This window comes from Pseudophryne corroboree, chromosome 5, assembly GCF_028390025.1.
Source record: "Pseudophryne corroboree isolate aPseCor3 chromosome 5, aPseCor3.hap2, whole genome shotgun sequence".
NCBI classification, from domain to species: Eukaryota; Metazoa; Chordata; class Amphibia; order Anura; family Myobatrachidae; genus Pseudophryne; species Pseudophryne corroboree.
Window position 1 is genome coordinate 792,294,448 of NC_086448.1, and position 26,580 is coordinate 792,321,027.

Below are 26,580 nucleotides of genomic sequence, written 5' to 3' on the forward strand. Positions count from 1 at the left end.
CTTCCAGTGCGATCAGTTCAGTGCTTGTCGTTCCTGGTTTGACGTCACAAACACACCCAGCGTTCGCCCAGACACTCCTCCGTTTCTCCAACCACTCCCGCGTTTTTCCCAGAAACGGTAGCGTTTTTTCACACACTCCCATAAAACGGCCAGTTTCCGCCCAGAAACACCCACTTCCTGTCAATCACATTACGATCACCAGAACGAAGAAAAAACCTTGTAATGCCGTGAGTAAAATACCTAACTGCATAGCAAATTTACTTGGCGCAGTTGCACTGCGGACATTGCGCATGCGCATTAGCGACTAATCGCTCCGTTGCGAGAAAAAAATAACGAGCGAACAACTCGGAATGACCCCTGATATGCGGCATGCCTATATTCTGTGTGTGACTACGGCTGTATCTGCATACGAAATACTACGTTGCAGTGTATTCCTGGAAATCACTGTAATATAGCATTTCATATGCAGATACAGCCGCAGTCGCACACAGACTATAAGCATGCTGCATATCATACTCATGCCAGGCATCTCCTGCAGAACTAGCGGCGGTGCTAGGGGGCACCAGCCAAAATCTTGCCTAGGTCATCATATTGGTTAGGGCCGGCTCTGCATGTGTATGCCTCAGAATATGGTCATAGAGGCACAATTTGTGCAAATTGCTATTTTAAGTTTCATTTTTAGACACATATACATGACCAGCCCCTTTATATGTCTTGTTACTGGTCAAGCATTTTGTTTATACTTTTATTTTATTTTTTATATCAGTCTTACTTACTCTCTTTTTCCAGATATATGATGACATGCCATTAACACATGTTGGTAATGTTTTTACAGTAAATTTTTCTGCACATTTAAGTCCACAAGAAAAATAATGCGCTTAAAAAAAATCTTGTTTGGGTTCCTTACTAAATATTATGAGACTTTTCACCTCATGATTAATTATACTTCATTAAGAAGACTTATGAGGTGAACTGGCAACAGCAGCTGACATAATGTTTAGAGCTCGGGGTAAGAACTTTTGTCATTTCTGAACTACTTACAAAGTTCTCTGAGTAAAAAAAATAAAAAATAGAATCGGTATAACGCGTTGTCATATTTGCCAATATTTTAAAATGTTGGCACTATTTAAATAAAAGACAATAATAATAATACATAATTTTCTAAGGGCTATCGCATCTTCAACATGCATGCACAGTAGGTGCAGACCGAGGTGTGCGCCGCCCGTCCAAGGGGAGATGGGACAGACCTAGTCACAAAAAAATGGGTAAGTATGGGAAGCGGGTGGGGGGGGGGGGGGGTGGAGGGGGTGACAGGAGAGATAGAGAATGGGGGGAGCACCAGTCAGAGCAGAGAGCAGAGCCACTGAAAGAAGTGGTGGAGCTGGACAGAGTGTGTGTCTGTGTAGTTGTATACCATTATAACCATTCTTTGATGCCATGCTGTGTACTGCGAGTTGTGAAAGGAGATTGAAGGGGTACATTATAAAATTTCATATACTACATGCAGGGCCTTAAGTAGTAAAGGAGCTACCCTGATGCCACCTGTATTTGGCTGGTGCCTAGAACAGTACCTGCAGCCTGGAGAGATGCCATAGACAGGGCCAAAACTAAGATTCTTGTCACCCAGGGCAAGTCAGTTATTTGCCCCAAAAAATAAATATATATATATATATATATATATATATATATGTCAGTGGCGCAGGCAGGGGGGTTTCCAAGTACCTGGAAACACCCCTGATGAGCTGAATCTTATGTTCTTGAGACGGAGACACAGCTGTCTCCGTCTCAGGTAAAAGCCGCGATTGCGTTCGCGACCGCGGAGCCGCTGCACTGCAGCAGCAACAGAGAGCTACCATAGCTCTCTACTATAGACAGTTTGGAGGGGTGAACGGGGAGCTGCTGGCTGCGCAAGTTCCCTCTGTCCTCACACTGCTGTCCGTCTGCTGCCAGCGCCTGGTGGAAGGGTATGCACATACTGTAACTGTGTGTATGTTTGTATTTGTAAAAATGTATGTATGTGTGTGTATGTGATTGTGTGTGTGGGTATGTATGTTTGTGTATGTATGTTTGTGTGTGTTTGTGTATATGTGTGTTTGTGTGTCACTCTGTGTGTATATGGTGCAGTAGTTCCCTGGGTGGAGACTGGCATGCACCCCTCCGTGCAGTGGAAACCAGGCGGCACTCAGCGGTCTCTGTGAGTAAATCAATGAATTAAAGTACAAAAGGCATAGTGTACCGACGTTTCAATGGGCGTTTTCTTCAAGGTGCTTTACTGTAGGCTTGAAGAAAAAAAACGATTTGTGTGGCGTTGAAACGTCGGTACACTATGCCTTTTGTACTTTAATACATTGATTTACTCACAGAGACCGCTGAGTGCCGCCTGGTTTCTACTGCATGGAGGGGGGCGTGCCACCTATTACATATAAGGAGGGCACCTCGGTATTGAGCAACATCTACAGTGAGTGCCTACTTTTTGTCATTGTATATATATATATAAATATATATATATAATATATATACATACACACACATGTACGTACGTACGTACGTACGTACGTACGTACGTACGTACGTACGTACGTACGATCTCTCTCTATCTCTCTCTCTCTATATATATATATATATATATATACACACACACACACACACACACGTACATGCACACATACATACATACCCACATGGAAACCCCCCTCACTAAATCCTGCATTTGCCCCTGTATATATATATATATATATGTATATATATATATATATATATATATATATATTAGGGAATACTAGGTAACTAGCACTGCAGTTAGTGAACTTTGGTGTTACTTTTCTTCAACGTGGTTCAATTTAGTAAAGAATGATACTTGATTTAGGGTATGTACGGCAGCACCCCACAGATTGGTCCTCTGCTTGAATCCATTAGATGGATATTGAACAAATTCTGTATTTTTCTATACGTTGGACACATTTGAAAGGTATTAACCAGTAGAGATTTATACAATTAGGCGCCCCCAATAGAAACCACTTTCATTTATATATTTATTTATTTATCACCAGTTATTTATATAGCGCAAACATATTCCGCAGCGCTTATACAGAGAATATTTGCCCATTCACACCAGTCCCTGCCGCAGTGGAGCTTACAATCTATATTGTATTATATATATTGTATTATATACATTATGTATTGTGGCACTAATGTGTGGCATATTATGTATTGGGGACACAAATGTGTGGCATATTATGTATTGGGGCACTAATGTGTGGCATATTATGTATTGGGGCACAAATGTGTGGCATATGTATTAAGGGCACAAATGTGGGGCATAATATGTAGTGGGGGCACACATGTGTGGCATATTATGTATTGTGGCACTAATGTGTGGCATATTATGTATTGGGGGCACAAATGTGTGCCATATTATGTATTGGGGCACAAATGTGTGGCATATTATGTATTGGAGGCACAAATGTTTTGCATATTATGTATTGGAGGCATTGTTGTGTAGCATAATTATGAAGTGGGGATATAGATGTGTGCCATATTATGAATTGCGGGGAAGTGTTATGAGATACATTATGAATGTTTGCGCTCTGCTATATGGCATACTGTAAATTGGGGACACTAATGCGTGGCATATTATGAATCGGAGGGAGCAGGGGCGGTGAGTGAAATGTTGCCTAGGCTGCCCGGAAACCTTGCACTGGCCCTAGGCGGCATAGTCCACGAAAAGTAGTACTGTTCTGTCAAAAGTGGAACGTTTGGGATGTATAATATTTATAAACATTTAACATAAATTTATTTAAGCTATGACTGTAACTATAAGGCCAGTGTTTGCGCAATTGAGCGTTTTTTTCTGCACTGCGCATACACGGCGTTTGATCAGCGACGGCAGACATTTATTCGCAAAGAGAGTGAGCAATTGTGGGAGGTAATGGGGGTCTGGCTAAAAAACCTCAGACATGTAACTGTTTTGGAGCCTGCAAGTTCATCTTTGGGCCTGATTCATGCTTGTAAGTAAAGCAAAAAAAAAAAACGCAAGTAACTTTGGGGCTAATTCAGATCTGATCGAAGCAGCAAATTTGCTAACTAATGTGCAAAGCCAGGGGCCTAATTCAGATCTGATCGCTGCTGTGCGTTTTGCGCACAGCGGGCGATTAGATCAGAACTGCACATGCGTATGCACCGTACTGAACCGGCGCGTCACACGGCTGCAACGGGCATCGGCGCCCTGTGACGGGAATCCATTTGCACGGGCGATCGCAAGGAGATTGACAAGAAGAGGCCGTTTGTGGGTGGCAACTGACCGTATTCTGGGAGTGTACGGGAAAACACAGGCTGTATCAAGCGTTTTCAGGGAGGGTGTATGGCTCCGTCTCTAAAAGCCACGATCGCGACCGCGTAGCTGCTAGAACAGGCAGCAGAGAGCTTGCTATGTGTAGCTCTCTGCATAGAGAATGTCCGGAGGGAGCTGCTGGCTGCGCATGCTCAGCCACAGCAGCTCCCTCCGTCCTCCAGCCTCCCAGCCCCAAGGCTTGTGGTACGCATAAAATATACAGTATGTAATTATGTATACTGTATATGAGGTTTTTGTATATGTATGTATTTGTAGTTACAGTATGTATGTATGTATGTTAGTATGTGTGTGTGTGCTTGTGTATGTATGTATGTATGTATGTATGTATGCATGTGTGTGTTTATGTATATACGAATGTGAGTGCTATACATGTATATACATATGTTTATGTTTATTATATATGTTTATGAAGGCTGATGTACAGTGGATCATGAGGCTGCATTTGATGAGTATATTATGGCAAAGTTCTTGCTTGATTAGATGAATATGCCCACAGCTACGATCTCTTTTGGCTGAAACTGCACTTTATGTGGAGATTTATAAAGGATTGTTTTTTTTTTTTGCATAAAATTGGATGTGCGTATTCTTTTACCTATACAAATTGACATTGTGGATCATTCCGACCTGTTCGCACGCAGCGGTTTGTCGCTGCGGTGCGATCGGGTCTGGAATGCGCATGCACAGCGGCCACACTGTGCATGCGTGTCGTTACCCCGGTGACAGGGGTCGCCGGGTTACGTTGCGCTATACGAAGAAAGCGGTCGCAGAGCCGACCGCAAGAAGAAAGAAGGCGTACCTGGGCGGATCTGGACCATTGGCGGCCGTTTTTGGGGAGTGAACAAGAAAACGCAGGCGTGTCCAGATGAACGGAGGGCAAATGTCTGACGTCAAAGCCGGCCCCAGCATCGCAGAGATTGTCGCAGACGCACAGTGTATGTAGGTCCAGGCCTAGTCTACTTTTTCTTGAATTTTTTTTAGCTTAGCAGGACTGCACAAGCGATCGCAGCCCTGCTAAGCCAAAATACACTCCCCCATAGGCGTGGACTAGTTGATTGCAGCAGCAGCAAAAAGTTGCTGGCTGCGATCAACTGGGAATGTTCTGCTGGACACGCCTGCGTTTTCTTCTACACTCCCCGAAAACGGTCTCCAACGGTCAGAATCCAGGCAGGTACGCCTTCTTTCTGTCAAACTTCTTTGTGGTCAGCTCTGCGACCGCTTCCTTCGTAGGATGCAACGTAACCTGTCGACCCCTGTCGCTGGGCAACGTCGCGCATGCGCACTGCGGCCGCCGCGCATGCGCATTCCGGACTCGTTCGCACCGCAGTGACAAACCGCTGCATGCGAACGGGTTGGAATGACCCCCTATATGTGTGCGGCTGTTTTCTTTCTTCACTACATACGTGTGTGTGTGTGTGTGTGTATATATATATATATATATATATATACATACCCACACACACCCCTATGGAAACCCCCCTGACTACATCCTGCATTTGCCCCTGGCACTGCAGGGGAGGCAGATATAACATGTGCAGAGAGAGTTAGATTTGGGTGGGGTGTATTCAAACTGAAATCTAAATTGCAGTGTAAAAATAAAGCAGCCAGTATTTACCCTGCACAGAAACAAAATAACCCACCCAAATCTAACTCTCTCTGCACATGTTACATCTACCACACCTGCAGTGCACATGGTTTTGGCCGTTAGCTAACAAATTTGCTGCTGCGATCAGATCTGAATTAGGCCCTTTGTGTCTGGAACAAACCACCTTGCCGTGCAAGGGGAGAAAATACATTTATATTTTTACTGTGCAGGGTAAATGCTGGCTGCTTTTGCATGTAGCCCACAAATGTTAGACATCTTTTTACACTGCAATTTAGATTACAGTTTGAACACACCCCACCCAAATCCAGACCTCTCTGTACATGTTACATCGATTCTGACCCACCTGCAGTGCAGCATGGTTCTGCCCAGTTGCTTGCTTTTTTGCTTTACTTCTAAACATGAATTTTGCCCTTTGTACGCAGTTGCAAAGGCTCTGGTGGCTTATTTGCGACGGACATTCTGAGCAAACATAAAGGGCCTAATTCCCACCTGATCGCTGCTGTGCGTTATTGCACAGCAGGCGATCAGGTCTGAACTGCGCATGCGCCGGTGCCACAGTGTGCCGGCGCATGCCAGACAGCCGACGGCCATCTCAACCCTGCGTTCGCTGGGCGGGAGGGGGAGGGCCAGCGGTGTTTGGCCACCGTTTTAGGGGTGCGGTCCAGGCAATGCAGGTGTACCCGGACTGTGCGGGGGGGAGGGCGGACCGCGGCGGCTGCGTGACATCACGCGCAGCCGCTGCGACCCAAACAGCGACAAGTAGCTCCCTGCCAGCACACAGGAGCGCCGCTGTACGATGCTTTTGTACTTGTGCAGCGGGGCAGAGCCAGACATGCGGGACGGACTAGCCTGTGCTGGGCGCTCCCCCGCATGTCTGAGAAACTGATTTTGCACGGCTACGTTCAAGTCTGAATTAGGTCTGAATTAGTCTGAATTAGGCCCAAAGTCTTTTTACAAACTCAGAGATACTGTTGATGAGCGTCTCTGTGTAAATTGTTGCCGCTGTGACATTACCATATTTTTGCAAATCAGCAGCGTTCAAATAAGCAGTTGCGAATGTGCTATTTTCACATTAAACTGCATTGCCAAGTTTTTTTTTTTTTTTTGGGGGGGCGGAATCCTTTTGCTTGAAGAGTAAACTTTAGATGTAAAGTTTAGGCATTGTCTTGAATGTTCAAACTTCGTCAGTCTCTTGTCTCTATGATAGCTGTCCAGCGCAATACTGATTTGCATGTAAATTGTGAGCAGGGCAAAATATGTTCAGTTACAGGCTGAAGAAAAAAAAAATATTATGCGGAGCCTCCACTTCAGATACTTAAATCTGCATAAAATTTAGACAAATTGATTCATTTCATTATGAAACTGTCCAGCTGGGAGTAGGCCTGTATTGTCATTAACAGATGTGCCTATGTACGAGTACAACGTCATATATTTGTATTATATCAAATTGGGTTTAGATTGTTCACTTAGAAGTTGTTATAATATTCATTGTTAACTGCATTAAACTGAGCCTTTCAATATTCTACTTCTATCCCAAGATTTCAAATTAGTCACCCATGCATAATTTCTCTTTTAATCAAAAATCAGTTTTTACAGCTGACTGGTTTTAATTATTTTCCATGTGTTACAATGGATTAAGGGGGAACTGTGCTGGAGAACATATGTTAAGCTTGATTATGTTTGTATAAAGTTGGATTTATGTACTCAAGTTCCAGTGTTTTGCTACTTTAAAGTGGGGGGGGGGGTGGAACTATTGTAGTTCCACCTCCTCCAATGCCCTCCACAGTAATTCCAACAGCAAAGGCCGCCCCTCAACCCACATCAATAGATGATGCAGGCAGGCAGTGCTAATTCCACTGACAAGCGGCAGCCGCCTCCCCCTTCCTCAGGTCCTGACAGCTCAATGGTCCTCCTGCACCTGCGTCCTGCCCCTCCTGGTACTCCCACGCGATATGTCTGTCAAGTCCCAACGGCTTCCTTTTCCGGTAACAGAGTATGGGATGTCATGCCGTCACTGCTGCTGAAGAGAAGAAGAGCCAAGAAGCGGAGCAGGCAAGATGAGAGAGGGCTGGAGGGACACAGGTCACGGAGCTGCTGCAGGGACACAGGTGGTGAGCTGCTGGAGTGACAGAGGCAGAGATGTGTACAAGGGGCACTGCTGTGGGCATTATGTGTATAAGGGGCACTACTGAGTGACATAACATGAATAAGGGGCATTACTATGTGGTGTAGTATGAATGAGGGGCACTATGTGTGCTGAATAAGATTGTGCTACTGTGTGGTGTAATTTGAATTGGGTGAGACCCTTCCCTGTGAGATCAGCCACCTTATAAAGTATGGGAGGTAGGGCACAAATTTAGAGTTTGAGGGGGGTGTAAAAAACCCCAGCACTGGGTCTGGCTACTCCTAATGGGAGGTGTGTGTGTGTGTGTGTGTGTGTGTGTGTGTGTGTGTGTGTGTGTGTGTGTGTGTGTGTGTGTGTGTGTGTGTGTGTGTGTGTGTGTGTGTGTGTGTGGGGGGGGTTGGGTAGGTATCCTGAGTAAATGAGTTCCACCACCTCTCCCACATTCTAGTTGAGTAATTAATGCCACTGATTCAGACTGAACGGAATTTGGAAGACATGGGGCGGGGCATGAAGTCATGCGCGGCCGTTGAACTCGGACTTCATTACATCTCGGCCAATGTCTGGTATAAACCAGTTTGGACTTGGTTTGGCCTTAAACTATCACTTAGATGACAAATCCCATTTGGAAGAACATTGTTGGTCACTTCTAGAGCACTTATACAATGGGGCTAATGTAGAGTTGGTCGTACAGATGACTTCCCATTCACCTAGAGTTTTTGCACCATGTGGTGCAAATTGGATGCCATGCCATGGATAGAAAGTTTCAGACTTTCGTACTTTGGGCCCTATTCTTCTTTGTATGGAATTGCACAGCCGCAAGGAAGCGACTGTGCAATTCCGTCTAATTATAATTGCATACGATGAATCTCTCTCAGACACCCGAGTCCAGGAAGTCTGCGCCCGTCAAAGCAGACTCTGGACGCGTCATGCCTCCAAAACAGGGTCAACACGCTGTCACTTTGAAGAACAGTGCCGGGCATGTCCCCGCTTTGTAGCAGCATCTACGTCTTTATGCCAATGCTGCGACCGTTTGCCAGCCTAAATGCTCACTGACAGCGGCGTTATTCCGCTGTGGCATGTACTAAGACGCAATACTGAAGAAGGCACCAGCTCTGTGGCAGGTGCAATGTTGACACTGCTGAACATGGCCCCCTGTGTCGGTACTACTGCGTCTTAAGACACAGTTGCTGTCAGTGACGCCCGCTTCTGTCTAGACTCTTGCCAGGAACGCCCACTAAAAATCAGTCTCTCTGCATACAGTTTCGGTCTGCGTCTCAGAGTGGTATCCTTGGACGCATGAACAGACTGAAAGCATTGGCCAATTACATCAGAATTACCTCTGAACCGTGCCCAAAGTGGGTGGGGTATAGAGGATCTACACTGTCTACAAAGACAGTCAATAGGTCGACATACATCAGATCTCAACAGGTATAAAAGGTCGATAGGTACAAAACTTTGACAGGTGAAAGGTCAACAGTGGTTACAATCGACAGTTACAAAAGGTTAACAGGGTCAAAAGGTTGACATGACAACGGTCAACTCGCGGGCTCGCTTCGCTAGTCACACTTCGGGCAACAGGTTACTATTCCCATTCGTAGTCCACGTGCATGGTAACTCAATCAAATGTTGGGGAAACATGTGAAAACCACAATAAATGTGTCGACCATTTGTGTCGACCATTGTCATTTTGCCCTTTTGAACGTTTCAACCTTAAGAACTGTCTGCCTTTTGTGCCTGTCGACCAAATGGGATGCGGTCAATTTACCCACAATCAAAATCCCGACGGTCAAAATACCGACTACCATTGATCGATTGGCAAAACCCTGACAAGGTCAATATCCCGATATGGTCAAAATCCCGACATTTAAAATACCGACAAGGTCAAAATACCAACATTTAAAATGTCGACAGGTCAAAAAGCCGACATGAGTTTTTCATGATTTTTTTCATTGAAACAGACTTGTTCATACTTTACCATCCCAGTGGACCTGAAGCGGGTAATATAATAGTGTGCCGAGCGCAGCGAGCCATGGGAGAGGAAGTGGTACACTTATACTGTGTCTATGTTGACATATGTCGACATACACACCAAATACAATGGAAAACGTGTCGACTTTTTGACCTGTCAACATTTTAAATGACGGTATTTTGACCTTGTCGGTATTCTAAATGTTGGTATTTTGACCATTGGTCAATTGTTGTCGGTATTTTGACTGTCGGGATTTTCATTGTAGGTATTTTACTAAACCTGACCTAATGCATGTCTACCATAACTAGACAATTTAGATCTATCATCCGGATCCCCAAAGTGTACAAGAGACACTGGGCCTAATTCAGACCTGATCGCTAGCGTGCGATTTTTGCACTGCCGCAAACAGATAGTCGCCGCCTACACGGGGAGTGTATTTTAGCTGTGCAAGTGTGTGAACGCATGTGTAGCAGAGCTGTACAAACAGATCAAGTCTCTGCACAGCCCAGGACTTACTCAGCCGCAGCGATCACATCAGCCTGTCCGGGACCGGAATTGACGTCAGACACTCGCCCTGCAAACGCTTAGACACGTCTGCGTTTTTCCAACCACTCCCAGAAAACGGTCAGTTTCCACCCACAAACGCCCACTTCCTGTCAATCTCCTTGCGATCACCTGTGCGAATGGGTTCTTCGCACAAACCCATCGCTGAGCGGCAATCCGCTTTGTACCCGTGTGATGCGCCTGCGCATTGCCGTGCAAACGCACGCGCAGTTTAGACCTGATCGCCCGCTGTATGAAGACGCAGCCTAGCGATCAGGTCTGAATTCGGCCCACTGTCCTGTGACTATAACTGTTTGGGGGCGACTAAAGCCACAGTGTATGAGCACACATCTGTATACGCTATACAGTGTAAAGTTATATAATACGTATTTTTTTCTCTAATGCATTAAATGCCGGCAATAAATACTTCTCCACTGTTTATACTGTAGCCATAAACTGCATCTATCCCTGTTGGATGATGTGTATTACAGTCACGGAGGAGAGGAAGAGAACTCTGAGGCGACTCCTGAGACTGCAGCTGAAGCGATAGAAGGAAGTGGGGCGGCCATCTCCCTAGTGACTTTTATCCCAACATCAAGAATGAGTGCAAGAGGTCAGATGCACTGTGTGCGCCGTTCACATTGTGCTGACATCAGGGCCTCGTTCATGAGAGCTTGCCTTGTTTACCCACGGCACTAATAGGAGGAGACACGTGAAGTAACTTCGTTTATGGAAGAGGGCAAAAGAGACACAAAGCTGTGAAAACATTCCCACACGCTGTAACCACTCATTGGCTGCAAAAGCATCATTCACAAAAGCTTCACAATCGTCTGCCTTAAAAATAGTCTGCGAATAGGGGCTTAAAGCGCCATTTACTGCAGTCGCCGGCCGGCCATCACTTTCTGAGTCACTCATGTGAATACATTTTTCGTTGCTGTGTGAGGTTGTTGGTGCATCTGAACCGGGGGAAAGCGGAGACCAGCGTTCTGCTGGGAATCCTAAGGCCTGCAAAACAATTCATTCTGTTAGGGAAAATGCGGCCAGTGGGGGTCATTCCGAGTTGATCGCAAGTAGCAACTTTTTGCTGTTAGTGCAATCAACCTGACGCCGCCTATGTGGGAGTGTATTTCTGCATAGCAGGGCTGCGATCACTTGTGCACCCTGCTATGCTAAAAAAGTTTCCTGCAAATCAAGACCAGGGTCAAACCTACTTACCCTATACGATGGATCCAGCAACGAAGGTCTCGGGATTGACGTCAGACATCCGCCCTCCAAATGCCTGGACACGCCTGCATTCGCCTCACCAAGCCTTGAAAACGGTCAGTTGACGCCCCGGAACGCCTTCCGCCTTTCAGTCTTCATGCGATCACCGCTGCGATCACTTTCTGGGCTGGCGGCATCGCGGTGGTCACCGGGCAACGATGCGCAGGCGCCGAGCAGCCGCAGTCCTGACCCGTTCGCACTGCAGCGAAGAACCGCTGCGTGCGAACAGGTCGGAATGACCCCCAATATACGGATAACCGTATACGGGGACTGGCGCACGGTGCGCACCCAGCCAGGCTGCATCATGTGATGTCTGTAGCGAATGGACTTCTGCGCAGATCTGCACGCACCTTATGAACAGTGAGACGGACAGGGGGTGGGAATGTGCAATCACACATAGCCACAGTACAGTGAGAGCAGAAACGTGACGCACGCAGACCGACCGTTATACATACTGATGGTGACTGGTTGCAGACTGGGCACATATGCTGCTGCCCATACAGATGCAGACACTCCGGACAGATGTGCAGCACTCGGCATACGCGCTCTATGGGGGTCATTCCGAGTTGTTCGCTCGGTATTTTTTTCTCGCAACGGAGCGATTAGTTGCTAATGCGCATGCGCAATGTCCGCAGTGCGACTGCGCCAAGTAAATTTGCTATGCAGTTAGGTTTTTTACTCACGGCATTACGAGGTTTTTTCTTCGTTCTGGTGATCGTAATGTGATTGACAGGAAGTGGGTGTTTCTGGGCGGAAACTGGCCGTTTTATGGGTGTGTGCGAAAAAACGCTACAGTTTCTGGGAAAAACGCGGGAGTGGCTGGAGAAACGGTGGAGTGTCTGGGCGAACGCTGGGTGTGTTTGTGACGTCAAACCAGGAACGAAACTGACTGAACTGATCGCAGATGCCGAGTAAGTCTGGAGCTACTCAGAAACTGCTAAGAAGTGTCAATTCGCAATTCTGCTAATCTTTCATTCGCAATTTTGATAAGCTAAGATTCACTCCCAGTAGGCGGCGGCTTAGCGTGTGCAAAGCTGCTAAAAGCAGCTTGCGAGCGAACAACTCGGAATGACCCCCTATATACATTATTTGCAAACACAATTTTTACACATGCTTTACGCCCATTTGCTGCCAGCCCTGCTCCAGCCCAAAAGCAGTGTCTAGAGAGGAACAATGACCCCACAATATCTATTCTTAAGGGGATCCGGTCTTTAGGTCGACTGTAGTTAGGTCAACACTCATTAGGTCGACCACTGTTGGTTGACATGGTCTATAGGTCAACATGGTCACTAGGTCGACATGGGAAAAGGTCAAAATGAGTTTTTTTTTTACTTTTTCATACTTTACGATCCACGTGGACTACGATTGGGAACGGTAACCTGCCCGAAGCATGGCGAGCAAAGCGAGCCATGCGAGGGGACACTGTGCGCTAATTGGGGTTCCCCGTCACTTTACAAAGAAAACGACACCATTTTTAAAAAAAAACTCACGTCAACCTTTTTCCATGTTGAACCTAATGACCGTGTCAACCTCTTTCAGGTGTCGACCTAGTCACTGTCGACCAACAGTGGTCGACCTAATGACTGTCAACCTAGTTACTGTCGACCCTATGATCCATACCCATTCTTAAGGGCCCCTGAGTTAGCCTGTAAGCAGACAGAGGAATGCCAGCGAGCAGTATATAGGGGTAGATGTATTATACCCGTGCGGATCGTGCCAGTATAGCGCGTCCTGTTTCCCCTCTTTACCAAGGCAAAGCAGAAAGCAGTAGCGATGAGGGGTGTGGTACAGAAAGTCGACAGTTATTAGGTTAGCAGTGTCTAAGTCAACCTCAAAAGGTCGACATGCAGAAGGTTTACACTGACAAAAGGTCGACATCAACAAAATGTTGACACTGGAATGGTCGACACGTTAAAAATTAGTTTTTTTGTAAATTTTTGTGTCATTTTGTCTGTATTAGCATGTGGAACCCCAATAAGTGTACCGCTCCGCTCGCCATGCGTCGGGCAAGGTGCCTCGCTCCACTACCGCTGCACTCAGCAAAAGTTACAATTCCCAATCACAGCCCACGTGGATGGTAAAGTATAAAAAAGTAAAAAAAAAAATAATTAATTTAAAAAAACTCATGTCAACCATTTGCTGTTTTGACCATTGTCATATTGACCTTTTGACAATTTTGACCTTATGTCAACCTAATGCATGTCGACCATATGGTGTCGACCTGTCATCCAGATCCCAGTGATGAGATGTTTGAGTAACTTGGATGTCGGCGATAACCGTCACAGTCCACATCGCATCAGCCTAGTGCTAACTGCCCGGCCGGCTTCACTGGGCCTGGTTCAGCAATGTCTTTTTAGTATGCACATGTGCTGCCATGGTCTGGATTATAGGCAAGGTGGGCACAGCAGTCATCCAAGGGCCCCCACACTTACACAGCCCATTCACAGCCCACTCAGCACCCTCCCTGGCCTATCCAGCTTTCTCCCAGCAGCATCGCAGACCCTCCAACTACAGGTCCTTCCCTACTCTGCCGCAGCCGAGATGGATGTGCTTGGCGGTAAGCCCACTCTCCCGGCTGTCCACTCTTCCGGCCCAGGCTGCTGCTCCTTTAGTGGCTCCAGCAGCCAAGGGCATGATCCACAACAGTCATGATCACCAGTGTCCTGAGAGGTAATGCATCGGTGCCCACACTCTCGTGTGTGTGTGTGTGTGTGTGTGTGTGTGTGTGTGTGTGTGTGTGTGTACTCTGTCCTCTCCCTGTCCATTGCAATGACAGCAACTATGATGCTAGGCTCCAGCCAGCAACCTGGCACTGCAAGATGGCACCTGGCTTCAAGACCACACTGCCCATGCCACCTGTCATGCCTATACCTGTATTGTTATTACTATCATGCAGGCTTATAATAGTGGTGGCTGCGCAGGTTGGGGGTGGGGAGCGGGATTTGGCATCAATTTTATTAGTGGGGGCTCCAACAATCTAGTTGCCCTTTAAGACACAGGAGTATCAGGTTTCATGAGCTACTTATGGAGCTTTCCAACAGAGGAGAGTTAGGAGGGTGGAGAGAGCTGTAAGTGACACAGGGATCTTCTCCTCCTCCCTGTCTGGGTGCCGAGTCCTGTGTTACCTGTTATCTATTGAGGGTCTAGAGCAGGCATTCCCAACCACGGTCCTCAAGGCACACCAACAGTGCAGGTTTTAGTGATATCCAGGCTGCAGCACAGATGGTTAAATCAAAATAACTGAGCTACTAATTAAGTCACCTGTGCTGAAACCTGGATATCACTAAAACCTGCACTGTTGGTGTGCCTTGAGGACCGTGGTTGGGAATGCCTGGTCTAGAGTGACAGACACACAAAGTCCTCCTGAGTCCTGTCCCAATGTGTAAGTAGTACAGAGGATGCTACTGAAAAGCGTCGCTAGACCTTGTGTGAAACTACATCGGCTTTTGTGAAAGTACGACGCGCATGTGCAGTGTGCACCACACGCATGCGCAGAAGTGCCGCTTTTTCAACTAATCGCCGCGCTGCGAACGAAAGCAGCTGGCGATCAACTCGGAATGAGGGCCTTAATCCCCTGCTGTATTGTTCTCTGTATTGTATTGCAGCTGAGAACAATAGATGAAGGGTTTATGTTAATAAACCATGTTGTGCCTAGGCGCAGCAAACTAGCCAAGATAACCATGGACCCATCTGTACTTACTGTCAACCAGTAGTGGTCGACCTAGACACTGTCGACCTAAGTCTAATCTACCTAACATACCACACTCGTGACAGGTACCAGGGAGGGAGCAGAAGTCTCTTACCACCTCCTTGTATCCTCTGCCCCCACTGTCAGTCAGAACCACCTGATTTTGTGGTTCATCAATACTATTTTCCGATGGACAGTGGTTGTCCATAACAATATGACAAAATATCATGCACAAAAGATACACAGTCACATTAGAGTTGCTGCGCTTAATTAAAATTTTAATTGTTATCCCTCCTTTTGTTACTACAATACAAATATTGGGTTCTAATAAACATTTACAGGAAGTGCACATATTGTATTGTTGACATACCTTGTATGGTATAGGAGATCTACAGTAATTAGACAGTCATTAGGTTGACCCTATATCTTCGACATGCATTAGGTCAACAGGGTTCAAAGGTCGACAGGCAAAATGTCGACTGTCTACAATCGACAGGTACAAAAGGTCAACATGAAAAAGGTAGACCGCAGAAAGGTTAAGAGGTACAAAAAGTCAACAGGGTCAAAGGTCAAAATGGAAATGGTGGACACAGAAAAGGTCAAGACAAGTTTTTTTGTTTTTAAATTGTGTCATTTTCTATGTTTCATAATATGTGACCACAATTATAGCATATGTAGACTCTCGCCAGGCTTCGGGTTCCTATTCCCAATCGTAGTCCACATGGATGGTAGATCAAGCAAAAATGTAAAAATATGTGAACCCCCCCCCCAAACTTATGTCAACCATAAGTGTGTCGACCGTTGTCATGTTGACCTTTTGAACCTAGCAACCTTTTGTACCTGTCTACCTTAAGCACTGTTTACATTTTGCCTGTCGTCCTTTTGACCCTGGCGACTTTATTCATGTCGACCATTTGGTGTCGACCTATTAACTGTCTGTCTAGACAGTGTAGCTCTATCATACATACGATGCAAGGCGTTCCTTTAGAAATATTGGTATGAACTAATTATCAACTATGATTTTAGATTCCCGCCTACTCAGTAACAATGAGGAACTGGAGACGTTTGCTTTAATATCCATTTAGCTCAAAATGCACATTGAGCTAATAGAGAAATGCATCTTCTACGATTCTTCATACTGTATAAGTTAAGGCTGTATGTCGGCAGTTAAGGACACATCCATTTTTGGATATGTTCTTTTTGGATGTAACGCCTGCCCCTCTCGTACATGTGTAGAAGGCTGTTTCCGTTCCCGAGCCCCCACCTTTTACACCAGGCTGTCTTCTGAAGAAACCGGTCACAGACCAGAGAGTACGTGATGTACCCAGGGGTGCCTACTGCTTGGCCTGTCTCCCATTGTGTCATCCTGCTACTTCATTGGCTTTGAAAGTCGATGGTGGAGACGTATCAAACTATCTGTAGAGGACAGATGGGAACCTGTCCCCAGCTTCTACCTATCTACTTTTAGAATTTATTAAGAAATGCTAGCTAGTAGCTTTTTTGTATGGCCAGTTTCCCTGCTTGTTCTCTTTAGAATGTTTGATACACCTCCCCCATTTCCACCCTCGCCGTGAGGTAGGTACAGCCACTGTGTACCACTAATGCACCTAAGTAGAAAGTAGGTAAGCAGGGAAACTCCACCTTTCTGTATTGCACTCATCTAAATCTTTGTTTCTGAGATGCATCTGAAAGTTTTGATTATTTTTTATCTTTACCCACAGCTCTGTGTTAGAAAATAACTTTTAATGTTTTAGTTATGCCTCAAACCAAAAACATTGCTGTGTATTGTCGTTCCAGATCTAAGCGATCAACTGTTAGAGGTGGTTGGCCTGGAAGGAGCAATGGAGATGGGGCAGATTTACACGGGACTGAAAAGTGCTGGAAGGCGTCTTGCACAATGTTCCTCTGTGGTTATACGGTATTGTTATTATTATTATTATCATCATTATTATTATCCTGTCCACCCCTCTGCTTCCTTTTCCCTTCTATCCTGTTACCCCATTTTCATTCACCTCTCCTCCACCATGGACCTACAACCCCACAACTAAGCCCAGCTCCCTCCCTCATCTCCCTGTCACATCATGTCGATCCACATCACACTGAACTATATCCCTGCCCACCTCCTGCAGTTTCTTTTCCAAGCTCAGGAGCCCGCACCATCATTACACTCTCTTTATCCCTGCCCTCACAATTCAATTCACCTCAATTCTACAGCAACCCTGATAATATCATTCACATCTCTCCCACAAACTCTGCCCCTCCTCTTGTGCCCCCTGGAATGCCAGATATGTCTGTAGCAAACTGGTCCCCACCCATGACGTTTTCATCTACAACTCCCTGAATCTCCTAGCGATTACAGAAATCTGAATTTCCCCTCTGACACCGATTCTTCCGCTGCCTTCTACTCTGGTGTACTCACATTCTCACATACTGATAGGCCCAGGGGTCACCATGGTGGTGGTGTTGGAGACCTCTATCCTCAAGTTACTCCTACCAGCTCCTACCCCCAGAACCATCCCTTACATTCTCTACATTTGAGGTCCATGCTATATGCCTCTACCAACCTATCCACCTGACCTTTGGTTAGCTGTCATTTACCATCCCAGTGGATCTCCCTACAAATTCCTTCACAACTTTTCATGCTGGCTTCCTCACTTCCTCTCTTCAGATCTACCCTCTATTATCTTAGGTGACTTGAACATCGAGATTCCTACAGAATCATCTGCCTCTAAACCACTTAACCTCATATCATTTGGTATCTCCCAGTTGACCTCATAACCTTCCCATGTGAGTGGGCACTCACTTGATCTGTTTTTCACTCACCTTTGTGATATTTATGATTACTCCAACTCCCCATTACCCCTCTCTGACCATCACTTGCTTTTTTTTAACTTATCCCGCTCTGCTTCTCCATCTCTACCTTCTAAGGCTACAATCACTAAGCATTGACACTGTTTCCTTATCCTCCATGCTTGCCCTGAACAAGCCACTTCCTTATACAATGCCTCCCTTGCATCTGCTCTTAATTCTGTTGCTCCACCAACCACTATTCATCCTCGCAGATTAGCACCTCAACCCTGGCATTCTAAATTCACCAGATATCTGCAAAAATGTTCATGAACCGCAAAACTACAATAGAGGAAATCATAATTTATGGCAGACTTCCACCATTTCAAAATTATTCTCTCATCCTACAATGCTACCCTTACTCTCTTTAAACATTTTTATTTCAAGAACCTCATCTCTTCCCAGTCTTCAAACCTCCAGAATCTCTTCGCCACTTTCAACTCCCTCCTCTGCCCACCCTTTCCTAGGCTTCCCGCCTCATTCTCTGTCCTTGACTTTGCTACCTACTTCACATCCAAAATTGACTCCATACATCAGAACATCACATCCCACCAGGCCTTCAGTAATCCACCCTTCCCCACCTATCTTACCAACTCTGACTTCTTTTTCCCCTGTATCTAGAGATGAAGTCATGGCCCTCATTTGGTCTCTCCACCACCACCTTCCCACTTAACAATATCCCCTTCCGTCTCCTCTGCTACCTCTCTTCTTTTACATTTTTCCATCTTGCTTACCTCCTCAATCTCTCCCTCTCAGGCACTATCCCCACTGCATTCAAGCATGCCCTTGTCTCCCCCATTCTTAAAAAACCTACACTTGATCCTAACACTCTTTCCAACTACCGACCAATTGCTCTCATCCATTTTGCCACCAAACTCGTTGAATGTGTTGTCTATAACCACCTTACTGTCTTTCATTCCTCCAACTCATTGCTTGACCCATTCCAGTCTAGCTTCTGTCCTCTCCACTCCACTGAAATGCCCTCACGAAATTGAGCAATGACCTCCTTGCTGCCAAATTCAAGTGCCAATACTCCCTGTTTATTCTCCTTGACATCTCTGCTGCTTTTAACACTGTGGAACACCCTTTTCTCCTTCAAATCCTTCACTCCCTTGGTCTGCATGATAGTGTCTTCTCCTGGCTGTCCTCCTACTTCTGTGACCATTTCTTCTAAGTCTACTCCCATGACTTCAGTTTCCCCTGACTTTCACTAATAGTAGGTGACCCACAATTTCTGTTTTGGACCTCTCCTATTATCCCTCTTTGCATCCACTTTAGGTGATCTCATTAGTTCGTTTGACCTTCAGTATCATTCCTGTGCTAATTATACACAGATATACTTTTCCTCCCCTGATCTCTTCCCCTCTCTTCTCACTTGTATCTCCAACTGTCTCTCTGCTATCTCTTCCTGGATGTCCCAGCACTTTCATAAACTTAAATGCCTAAGTTCATCTTCCCACACTCCCACACAACCTCACCTCCCTCAATTGCATTTTATATTGACGGTTTAACAACCTAGCCCCTAAGTACGAAGTTATCCTTGACTCCTCCCTCTCCTTCAAACCACACATTCAGTACCTATTGCAGTCATACCATTTCCATATCAAAAATATTTCAAGGATCATACTCTTTCTCAATCTGGATCCCCATCCACTCACTGGTCATCTCCAGATTGGACTGCGGTATTATTCTCCTATCTGGCCTCCCTGATTACTGCCTCTCTCCACTCCAGTCTGCCCTTCTGCTGTCCGACTCATCTTCCTCTCCAAATGTACTAGGTCTGCCATCCTTCTCTAGCAAGCCCTACACTCACCGTCCTTCCCCTTCAAAACCCAATTCAAGCCTCTCACACTCCTTTACAAAGCTCTTGCCCATTCCTCTACCATTTACATCTCTGACCTTTCTCCATTTACACTCCCACCTGCCCTCTTCACTCCACACATGCTGCCTCTTCTGCCTACAGATTACCTCCTCCCACTCCAACTTCCAAGATTTTTTCCGTGCAGGGGGTGGGCCGCAGCAGGTGCGTGACATCACAGGCAGCCGCTGCGACCCGGGCAGCGACAAGTAGCTCCTGGCCAACACGCAAAAGCTGCGCTAGCCGGGAGCTACTACTGAAGTGCAAAAGCATCACTGCTGTGCAATGCTTTTGCACTTCTGCGACGGGGCAGGGACTGACATGCGGGGCGGGCTAGCCCAGTGCTGGGTGTCCCCCGCATGTCTGTGTTCCTGATCGTAGCTGTGCTAAATTTAGCACAGCTATGATCAAGTCGGAATCACCCCCTTCAATGATGTACTGTATTACAATTGGAACAAAAGTTATGCCCATTGCAGTTCTCAGACTTTTAATTCTTCAAGAAGATGAAGCCTTGAAAATAGTTATATTATAGTAAAGTTAAATAGGAATCCTCTTTTCTTCCACTGTCTGAATGCAAATATTATTTAAGTACAACAAACAGATTGTTTCATATTATATTGCACCCACACTAATGAGTTATGTACAGTATGAGGGGCCCAAATGCTATCAACCAATCAGAACCATCATCATCGTCAATATCATCATCATTATCATCAATGGATATTTTAAACTAGGGGTAGTGCACCCACACAAGATGCTCCTCCTGAATGTGTAAAATACTGTATATCCTTAGGTTTCTGTGGCACAATATAGAATTAAAGGTAAAACACATACTATATTGGTTGATATGAAATAAACGTAATACAGGTTGAGTTTCCCTTATCCAAAATGCTTGGGACCAGAAGTATTTTGGATATCGGATTTTTCCGTATTTTGGAATAATTGCATACCATAATGAGATATCATGGCGATGGGACCTAAATCTAAGCACAGAATGTATTTATGTTACATATACACCTTATACACACAGCCTGAAGGTCATTATAGCCAATATTTTTAATAACTTTTTGCATTAAAAAAGTGTGTACATTCACACAATTCATTTATTGTTTTAAGGTAAACAGGTTATCTGGTAGTTCCATGATCTGTACAAAAGCAATCTTGTGCTTTATATGGTCACGTATCTCCCAAAATAGATTATTATAATGTGTTTGCTTGTGTGCGTTTGTGTAGCATGTACGTATGTTCTATACAGGGATTTGTCATGGTATGTTACCCTTTTTTTATAGCTTTTCAGATAAAAGTAGCACATGTACTATAATAATGGTTATTGCATGACTATTGTCGTGTAGATAAGTAGCACAACTGTGTGAGTTCCAAATCCACAGATTTGTTATTAAGATTTTCCTATTTATTTATTTGTTTTCTTCTTTTTTTTTTCATCCAAAGGACCAGCAAGTCCCTTCCTATGCAGATAGATGGAGAGCCGTGGATGCAGACACCGTGTACGGTGAGCGGCACATTCTTATTGCGTTGATGCAGTGTGTAGTATTGCACCTTACATATAGGAACAAATGCTGGGAAAACTGTTTTGTAAATACCTCCAGATGGCAGGATCAGTCACTCTCCATTCACGTGCAGGTTGTCCCCATTGCTTTTCCTTTTAATTACCCCTTTCAGACCGCCAGCAATAAGCCGGGTTATTGCACATGAATGCACAGCAACCCGGGATGCTGCGCAGTCTGTAAGGAACCAGTTGAAATAATCTGGGTCGAGCCGGATCAGACCATCCCTCTGAACGAGCCATGTACAAATCCCGAGTGCAACTTTAGTTAGTAAAAAATAATATGGGGTGAGGGCATATAATAAGAATTGGGGACACAGGGGTCTATTTACTAAGCCTTGGAAAGAAATACAGTGGACGGAGATAAAGTACCAGCCAATCAGCTCCTAACTGTCATTTTTCAAAACCAGCCTGTGACATGACAGCTAGGATCTGATTGGCTTCTACTTTATCTCCGTCCACTTTATCTTCATATAAAGCTTAGTAAATAGACCCCACAGTTTCATCATGTGAATTGGGAGAATACACTGTGTGCCATATAATGTGAATTGGCAGTATACTTTAGTGCAGACAGGAATGAAATTTGCTGGCGCCAGATACTTTATTAGGGAACAAGTTAGAAAAGAGATGTGTGGCCTTTCAACTGGGCTCCTTAAATAGTCAATAATGTAGGTAGGGTTTTATTCCAGTGTTCTATCTTTTCTCTCAATCATTTAGAAAATCTCCCAATGGATATGCCGGAATATGTGGGGAAAAAAGTTGTGACGACGGTGTGTGATGTAAATATATTTGGAACACCTGTAAAATAAGAATTTACTCACCGGTAATTCTACTTCTCGTAGTCCGTAGTGGATGCTGGGAACTCCGTAAGGACCATGGGGAATAGCGGGCTCCGAATGAGACTGGGCACTCTAAGAAAGAATTAGGACTACCTGGTGTGCACTGGCTCCTCCCTCTATGCCCCTCCTCCAGACCTCAGTTAAAGAAACTGTGCCCGGAAGAGCTGACACAATAAGGAAAGGATTTAGAATCCCGGGTAAGACTCATACCAGCCACACCAATCACACCGTATAACTCGTGATACTATATCCAGTTAACAGTATGAACAACAACTGAGCCTCACGAACAGATGGCTCAGAACAATAACCCTTTAGTTAGGCAATAACTATATACAAGTATTGCAGACAATCCGCACTTGGGATGGGCGCCCAGCATCCACTACGGACTACGAGAAATAGAATTACCGGTGAGTCAATTCTTATTTTCTCTGACGTCCTAGTGGATGCTGGGAACTCCGTAAGGACCATGGGGATTATACCAAAGCTCCCAAACGGGCGGGAGAGTGCGGATGACTCTGCAGCACCGAATGAGCAAACTCAAGGTCCTCCTCAGCCAGGGTATCAAACTTGTAGAATTTTGCAAATGTGTTTGAACCCGACCAAGTAGCAGCTCAGCAAAGTTGTAAAGCCGAGACCCCTCGGGCAGCCGCCCCAGAAGAGCCCACTTTCCTCGTGGAATGGGCTTTTACAGATTTAGGATGCGGCAGTCCAGCCGCAGAATGTGCAAGTTGAATCGTGCTACAGATCCAGCGAGCAATAGTCTGCTTAGAAGCAGGAGCACCCAGCTTGTTGGGTGCATACAGGATAAATAGCGATTCAGTTTTCCTGACTCCAGCCGTCCTGGAAACATATATTTTCAAGGCCCTGACTACGTCCAGTAACTTGGAATCCTCCAAGTCCCGAGTAGCCGCAGGCACCACAATAGGTTGGTTCACATGAAAAGCTGAAACCACCTTAGGAAGGAATTGGGAACGAGTCCTCAATTCCGCCCTATCCATATGAAAAATCAGATAAGGGCTTTTACATGACAAAGCCGCCAATTCTGACACACGCCTGGCCGACGCCAAGGCCAACAGCATGACCACTTTCCACGTGAGGTATTTTAGCTCCACGGTTTTAAGTGGCTCAAACCAATGCGACTTTAGGAAATCCAACACCATGTTGAGATCCCACGGTGCCACTGGAGGCACAAAAGGGGGCTGAATATGCAGCACTCCTTTAACAAAAGTCTGAACTTCAGGCAGTGAAGCCAGTTCTTTTTGGAAGAAAATCGACAGAGCCGAGATCTGGACCTTAATGGAACCCAATTTTAGGCCCATAGTCACTCCTGACTGTAGGAAGTGCAGAAATCGACCGAGCTGAAATTCCTCCGTTGGGGCCTTCCTGGCCTCACACCAAGCAACATATTTTCGCCATATGCGGTGATAATGTCTTACGGTCACATCTTTCCTAGCTTTAATCAGCGTAGGAATGACTTCCTCCGGAATGCCCTTTTCTTTTAGGATCCGGTGTTCAACCGCCATGACGTCAAACGCAGCCGTGGTAAGTCTTGGAACAGACAGGGCCCCTGCTGCAGCAGGTCCTGTCTGAGCGGCAGAGGCCATGGGTCCTCTGAGATCATTTCTTGAAGTTCTGGGTACCAAGCTCTTCTTGGCCAATCCGGTACCACAAGTATAGTTCTTACTCCTCTCCTTCTTATTATTCTCAGTACCTTGGGTATGAGAGGCAGTGGAGGGAACACATAAACCGACTGGTACACCCACGGTGTCACTAGAGCGTCCACAGCTATCGCCTGAGGGTCCCTTGACCTGGCGCAATATCTTTTTAGCTTTTTGTTGAGGCGAGACGCCATCATGTCCACCTGTGGCCTTTCCCAACGGTGTACAATCATTTGGAAGACTTCTGGATGAAGTCCCCACTCTCCCGGGTGGAGGTCGTGCCCTCTGAGGAAGTCTGCTTCCCAGTTGTCCACTCCCGGAATGAACACTGCTGACAGTGCTAACACATGATTTTCCGCCCATTGGAGAATCCTTGTGGCTTCTGCCATCGCCATCCTGCTTCTTGTGCCGCCCTGACGGTTTACATGGGCGACCGCCGTGATGTTGTCTGACTGGATCAGCACCAGCTGGTGTTGAAGCAGGGGTCTTGCCAGACTTAGGGCATTGTAAATGGCCCTTAGTTCCAGAAAATTTATGTGTAGGGAAGTCTCCTGACTCGTCCATAGTCCTTGGAAGTTTCTTCCCTGTGTGACTGCCCCCCAACCTCGAAGGCTGGCATCCGTGGTCACCAGGACCCAGTCCTGTATGCCGAATCTGCGGCCCTCTAGAAGATGAGCACTCTGCAGCCACCACAACAGCGACACCCTGGTCCTTGGAGACAGGGTTATCAGCCGATGCATCTGAAGATGCGATCCGGACCACTTGTCCAACAGATCCCACTGAAAGATCCTTGCATGGAACCTTCCGAATGGAATTGCTTCGTAAGAAGCTACCATCTTTCCCAGGACTCGCGTGCAGTGGTGCACCGACACCTGTTTTGGTTTTAGGAGGTCTCTGACTAGAGATGACAACTCCCTGGTCTTCTCCTCCGGGAGAAACACCTTTTTCTGTTCTGTGTCCAGAACCATCCCCAGGAACAGTAGACGCGTTGTAGGAACCAGCTGCGACTTTGGAATATTCAGAATCCAGCCGTGCTGTTGTAGCACTTCCCGAGCTAGTGCTACTCCGATCAACAACTGTTCCCTGGACCTCACCTTTATAAGGAGATCGTCCAAGTACGGGATAATTATAACTCCCTTTTTTCGAAGGAGTATCATCATTTCGGCCATTACCTTGGTAAATACCCTCGGTGCCGTGGACAGACCAAACGGCAACGTCTGGAATTGGTAATGACAGTCCTGTACCACAAATCTGAGGTACTCCTGGTGAGGAGGGTTAAGGGGGACATGCAGGTAAGCATCCTTGATGTCCAGTGATACCATGTAATCCCCTTCGTCCAGGCTTGCAATAACCGCCCTGAGCGATTCCATTTTGAACTTGTACCTTCTTATGTAAGTGTTCAAGGATTTCAAATTTAAAATGGGTCTCACCGAACCGTCCGGTTTCGGTACCACAAACATTGTGGAATAGTAACCCCGTCCCTGTTGAAGGAGGGGTACTTTGGTTATCACCTGCTGGGAGTACAGCTTGTGAATCGCCTCCAGCACCGCCTCCCTGTCTGGGGGAGTAGTTGGCAAGGCTGATTTGAGGAAACGGCGTGGGGGAGACGTCTCGAATTCCAGCTTGTACCCCTGAGATACCACTTGTAGAATCCAGGGATCCACCCGTGAGCGAACCCACTGGTCGCTGAAGTTCCGGAGACGGGCCCCCACCGCACCTGGATCCACCTGTGGAGCCCCAGCGTCATGCGGTGGACTTAGAGGAAGCGGGAGAGGACTTTTGTTCCTGGGAACTTGCTGTTTGGTGCAGCTTTTTCCCCCTACCTCTGCCTCTGGGCAGAAAGGACGCGCCTTTAACCCGCTTGCCTTTCTGGGGCCGAAAGGACTGTACCTGATAAAACGGTGCTTTCTTTGGCTGTGAGGGAACATGGGGTAAAAATGTCGACTTCCCAGCCGTCGCTGTGGAAACGAGATCCGAGAGACCATCCCCAAACAATTCCTCACCCTTGTAAGGCAAAACCTCCATGTGCCTTTTAGAATCCGCATCACCTGTCCACTGCCGAGTCCATAATACTCTCCTGGCAGAAATGGACATTGCATTTATTCTAGATGCCAGTTGGCAAATATCCCTCTGTGCATCTCTCATGTATAAGACTACGTCTTTAATATGCTCTACAGTTAGCAATATAGTGTCCCTGTCAAGGGTATCAATGTTATCAGACAGGGAATCTGACCACGCAGCTGCAGCACTGCACATCCATGCTGAAGCAATA

The 26,580-nt window shown here is 46.1% G+C and overlaps 1 protein-coding gene across 1 annotated transcript in view; it reads left to right on the top strand.

The window, feature by feature from the left end:
- Window positions 1-26,580, top strand: part of DGKB (diacylglycerol kinase beta) — a 903,118-nt gene that overhangs the window by 804,276 nt on the left and 72,262 nt on the right. The window contains exons 22-23 of the mRNA XM_063924421.1: window positions 17,340-17,460; window positions 21,697-21,757. Coding sequence (XP_063780491.1) covers window positions 17,340-17,460; window positions 21,697-21,757 — 182 coding nt within the window. The remainder of the gene's footprint in view (window positions 1-17,339; window positions 17,461-21,696; window positions 21,758-26,580) is intronic.